Source organism: Cydia pomonella, chromosome 5 (assembly GCF_033807575.1).
Source record: "Cydia pomonella isolate Wapato2018A chromosome 5, ilCydPomo1, whole genome shotgun sequence".
Lineage (NCBI taxonomy): Eukaryota > Metazoa > Arthropoda > Insecta > Lepidoptera > Tortricidae > Cydia > Cydia pomonella.
The window spans coordinates 6,672,810-6,678,256 of NC_084707.1; the positions used below are offsets into that span (position 1 = coordinate 6,672,810).

General features: G+C 37.3%; 1 protein-coding gene across 1 annotated transcript; it reads left to right on the forward strand.

Annotated features, from left to right (window-relative positions):
* Positions 1 to 1,816: 1,816 nt before the first annotated feature.
* Positions 1,817 to 4,259, forward strand: LOC133517577 (uncharacterized). The gene has a single exon (XM_061850900.1). It carries the CDS (start codon positions 2,801 to 2,803, stop codon positions 3,902 to 3,904), a length of 1,104 nt encoding a protein of 367 aa, XP_061706884.1. The 5' UTR covers positions 1,817 to 2,800; the 3' UTR covers positions 3,905 to 4,259.
* Positions 4,260 to 5,447: the final 1,188 nt, after the last annotated feature.

The window sequence follows — 5,447 nt, forward strand, 5'->3', positions numbered from 1 at the left end:
AAAAGCATTTTTTTTTTGGACTAGATAAAGTACAATTCCGTGGTTTGAATTGGGCAGCTACACGAGATGGCGCTGTACGTCTCAGTACGTTATGCGGGAATTCTGGTTGTCAAAAAATTACGTTAAATAACATAATATTTTAGTGACCGCAAAATATACGGCACTATTTTTTCTTTACAGCCAATAACCAATTAGCAGAAGTAATCATGCAGTAAGCATAAAGTGAGTGAACGATTTGTTTCTAATCATAAGTATCATAACCCAATTTATTTGTGACATTGACAGTGTCATCTCCCGAGCCAATGCCCGAGCCGAATGTAACCTATGCCAAACTATTGGAACATGAGAAGTTAAAATAAATTTTCAACCGCGCAAGCTACACAGCCTCAAACCACATGAAGCCGATTTTTTACCCGCCCTCATTTCTACACATCAATATTCAATTCGGGCCAGCACAATATAAAAATGTAACAACAATGACCCGCGCAACGGGGTGCGCGCAGCGGGCCTTCTGTTTGTGCGCGAGCGGCGCTGCCACCAACTTATACTGACTGGTGGCCAAAAATGGAACTAACCACCGACTGCTACGCTACTGTGCAAATTCACTCTTAAAAGCGACATTGTATTTACTCAAAATAATCTAAATTCTTAACTAACTTTATATAGGTACCTACAGGTTAGATCTTGTTCTTGATATTGGATCTAATACATATTAACTTTATATTTCAGTAGGTAAGTATTTTCTGACGACACTAGCGACAAAGATGATCTGCTATATTTGTAAGAGTTATAGAGGAAATTGATTGCGATTCGCAGGTGAAATTGATATTTTTCATAATAAAATTGGGGCAGATGTCTGATGTTTTAATTAAGAGGAAGATGTCGTTTATAATTTAATCTATTAAGTTATAGAAACGAATGAATTTATTTAAAATTTAAAAAAATGCTAAAGAATAGAAACCTGCTGGTCTGGCGGCAGCTTTGGCATTCAGTTATAAAGTGTTGTTTATGTGTGTGTGTCTTTAACTGTAGCGATTAATATGTGTTTTGTGCAGAAGGATATTTAATTAATTTAAAAAAATATGTAAGTTAAAATTTATATATTATAATTTATAATAATTAAATTTAAGTAATATATTAAAAGAAGTTTGTTTTTTCTACCGTGACGGTGGAATGGCGAGCTTTTGTAAAACTAGTCCTGAGTGGACGCTCGAAGCCGAGCGTTCGGCGGGGCGTGCAGCATGGCGTTGGGCTCAGAAGTGATCTGAGCAGCGTTCATTAGCCGCTCCTATACGTTTGTATTTGTTTAATAAGCACGCCACACGCCCCGCTCCGCTGCTCGCTCAACTCGAGTGTCCACTCAGGCCTTACACTTACGCTTACTTGGATTAAAACTGATTGGTTCAGAAAAGTGCATTGATTTAGGAAATTTAACAATTGGAAAATAACGTATCAATTGGAGTATAAGTAAATAATAGGTACCTATTATGGTCCAACGATGAGACAGACAACACCCTAAGTCAGTTTACCTAGGAGAAAACCCAAATTGCTCTTGATTTGAGCGACAAATAAGTTGGTTAAGTATCATATAGTATAAAAGCACAATTGGCTGTATTATAATTTTTTTAATCTGTCCTAAATTTAAATTGAATAAACCTGTAAATTATTTTTAATATAGTTTATCGTGGTAACACGTGGTAACAGGTAACACGTGGTTCACGCACAGGTAATTTTTTGTTCTTTATAAATTAAAATTAATTTTCCTTATGTTTGATTAAGACCATTATCTGGTAAAATAAGTTTTAATAAGCTCACGATTTCAGTTAAGTTCTGTTAGCGAAAAATATATTTATTCCGGTTTTTTTCTTTAGGTTATTTTGTGTCTTACTGCTGAGCAAGTGCATGCTCCTGCCAGTTATTATAAAATGCGTCGTTGTCATCCCGCCATCTTTTTTGAAACTTAGGTTATCATTCAAAGTAAATATTCAACTAATCAAACCTATTAGAGCCACTATAACTACGAGTACGAAAGTGACTTAAGTAAAAACAAATAACTAAGAATAACAAATAAATTGGTTAAGAGGAAACGGGACGATCGATTCTCCATACAAACGTAGTCCTCATTTTCCTCCCTGGATATTGACATAATGGAAAATAATTTTACACAATTTGTTGTAGGCATTTTAGGCATAGCTATGCCCGACCGTTTGATTTTTTCGTTTTTTTTAAATTATTATAAAAGTTAGGAGCGAAAAACAGGTTTCATACAATTTTTTTAATGCTCATAACTCTTACAGCGCGGCTTACGTGGGCGATGACTCTCGAATGCGACGCGGCGCGGCGCGGCCGCCCAACGGCATTCGGAGATTGCCCACGTAGGACACTTCCACCATAGGTATCAAAGGATTGAATTCCCCCGCGCCGCGCCGCGACGCTTCGCGTTCGCGTGTTATTCGCTGAGATAAGACACTGCCTTATAATATTGAAAAAATACAAACGGTCGGGCATAGCTATGATTAAAACACATCAAATGGTGTAAAAATATTTTCAATAATGTCTATATCGAGAGAGGAAAATGGGGACTGCGTTTGTATGGGAAGGCGGTTTTGGTGCGGCCGTCCCCTTTCGTCTTAAGTGGCATGCGCGCGTTATAAATTGAGTGATAATATCCTTGAGTTGCGAAGAATAAGTGGTTGATATTATATTAAGAAGGCACTTTTCCACTTAAAGGGTCGCCCGCATGAAGGAATAAAATTTATCGCCAGCTTTAGCAGGTTTCAGTGTCCACTCAGCCGGCGACATGCGTGTGGTGAAACTGTTGGCAGTCCACGTCGCTTTAATGGCTGTTCAGGCCTCCGACTTCTATCATAACTGCAATGTGCCCAAGATTACAATTCCCGGTGCAAGTGATACCGGAAATATCTTTTATATGCTGGAACAGGAAGAACCTTTTGAAGTCTACTGTTCGAGCGACACTAATCAACTCGTATTTACTGGACCCGCTTACAGAGATGAAAGTGGTGAAACCGTTGTCAATGCGACGACTGTTAAAACTATGCTGGACCCTGGATCAAGTGAACTGCTTCTCAAATGCACTAAAAGTATGGGTTGCACTGATTTTGCAGTAATTTTCTTCATCCGTAAAAACAATATAACAGATTTTCACTGTTTTTCAACCAATTTTGTATCCCTGAACTGTTCGTGGAGCACCAATTCAAGAAACAACAATTACACGCTTTCAGTGACATCATCCGAGGAAGAAAATGTTATTTCAAGAATATGCACAGGTACAATAGGTTTTAGATATTACTATTCTTGTTATTGGGATTTAACAACGATCCTAAAAACATCGAAGTTATCAAATTTACAGGTGCCTATAAAATTGCAAATGTGCAATGAGGTTGATTGCATTGACAAAATGCTGGAAGTACAACTCATATCCACTACGAAACTGAACGCTCCCGAAATTTTAGAAATACAAGCAGACGGTAGAGGTGCCTCCATGACATGGCAAATTTCTTTCAACGAGCCGTTGTTCCACGCCATAGAAATATACTATAAAGTTGAGTATTGGTTTACGGGCATAGAACCACGTGTTATTATTTCAAACACTATTACGAATGATTTTCCGCTGTACCGCACTCAGGTAACAAATCGATTCAAGTTACCATGTCCCGAAAAACACTACAACATGAGAGTATCAGCTAGACTCACTGGAGCTGCCCCGGAGTACATGTCAGACTTTGGCTTTGGTTCAGTTCGCACGGGCCCCGAGCTCGCGGCGACGGCGTTGGACTCAATATGTGCCATCACACCAGAAGAAAGCCTATGTGGTGCTAAGAAAAGAAGCCCTCTTCAAATTCTTCGAGCTGTAGGAATGCAAAATTTTTGGGAGACGATTTAAGGTAAAAAATAAAAGACACGTGCAATCCCCTATTTATTAAAGCAGTCAATTTTAATGTGTGTCCATTTCCAGGGATATACTAAATAGGATTGGCATAAGATTAAACTATAAAAGCGCATATCGTACCTATATTTACTTTGCATTATATTGTTACGAATAATTTAATAATAATAAAGGTCCACCGGTTCCACTCTCTGCGGCCCTAACCACCGGCAGCTTGGGCCCTGCCCCGCTGATGGCGGCACTTGTAATGTATTTGTATGATTTTTTGTATTTTATTTTTATATTCATATTATAAAATGCCTAACCTGAGATGAGAAATAAATAAATGGTTTATACTAAAGGTAATACCTTTACTAAGCGATATTTTCTACATTATTTTCTTTGTGTATCATTATGACTAATAATTTGATAATGGTAATTAGTAGAGCTTTTTATGATCTTTAACATCTTTCCTTCTGTGACTATTAATGTATTAAGTAGGTATAAAATAAATAAGATTTTGAATTGTTATCCCATATTTATTTAGAAATAAAATGTATTCAGTGTAGTACGGTCTTATTCAGTGAATAAATTACGGCATATTCCTTGCCATGTCAGCTCTAAATAGCAAGTCAGTAATTCCAGCATGGATGTGAATGTTTTTACCATCAACTATACATACTAACAGGAACCTCTTAATTGATTGTAGGTGGACCTTATTATCTTTGGGCTAAGGTGTACTATTAGTTAACATGTAAATAATGGCAGTTTAGTATTATAATGTAAGGATTGTAAGACATCCGTTGGACGTAGAATTTATGAACTATGTACATTCTAATCGTGTGAAAATTATGGTCTGCGGCAGTAGCACGGTCGCATTTTTATCGCCTGTCACCATGCATGTCACGTTCTAACAAGTAAGTAAGTGCGAAAGTGACGGGTATAGTGACAGGCGATTAAAATGGAACCATGCTGCCACTGCTGCTGGTATGGTATTTCAAACATGTATCATATGTATGCGATGTTATGTTCATATTAAGTGGTCATTATTTATACCTAATTGACACTTTGCATTATTATTAATGGTGCTACGATGGTAATAAATATACATTACCTAGCTTGTTTTACAAAAAAAAACTAAGACCGATATTTCGGAAATAAAAGAGCTCTAGAAGAGAGCATTAGAGCAAAGATGGGATTGGTGGCACTAAATATCACCTGAAAATATGAATGTGTGCAGATATGTCAGCGACGCTCACCGTGAGGCTCGGTTTTGGTACTTATGGTGGATATCGTACGGTAAACCAGCTTATGGGTTTGTTTATGATAAAATGCACGAATCGAAAAAGGTATTTAAATCAAAGCTTAAATACTGCCAAGAGCACGAACAAGATATTAAAATGGACATCTTAGCTAAAAACCATACGAATAGAGATTTTAACAAATTTTGGAAAAACACTAACAAATTCAACATTAAGTCGAGTCTTCCGGTGAGCGTGGCTGGCATACACGAATTGAGCGGTATTGCTAACGCTTTTAAAGACCATTTTACTGTTACTTC

Coding starts and splice junctions, on each gene's coding strand:
- LOC133517577 (XM_061850900.1), top strand. CDS start 2,801: ATGCGTGTGGTGAAACTGTTGGCAGTCCACGTCGCTTTAATGGCTGTT.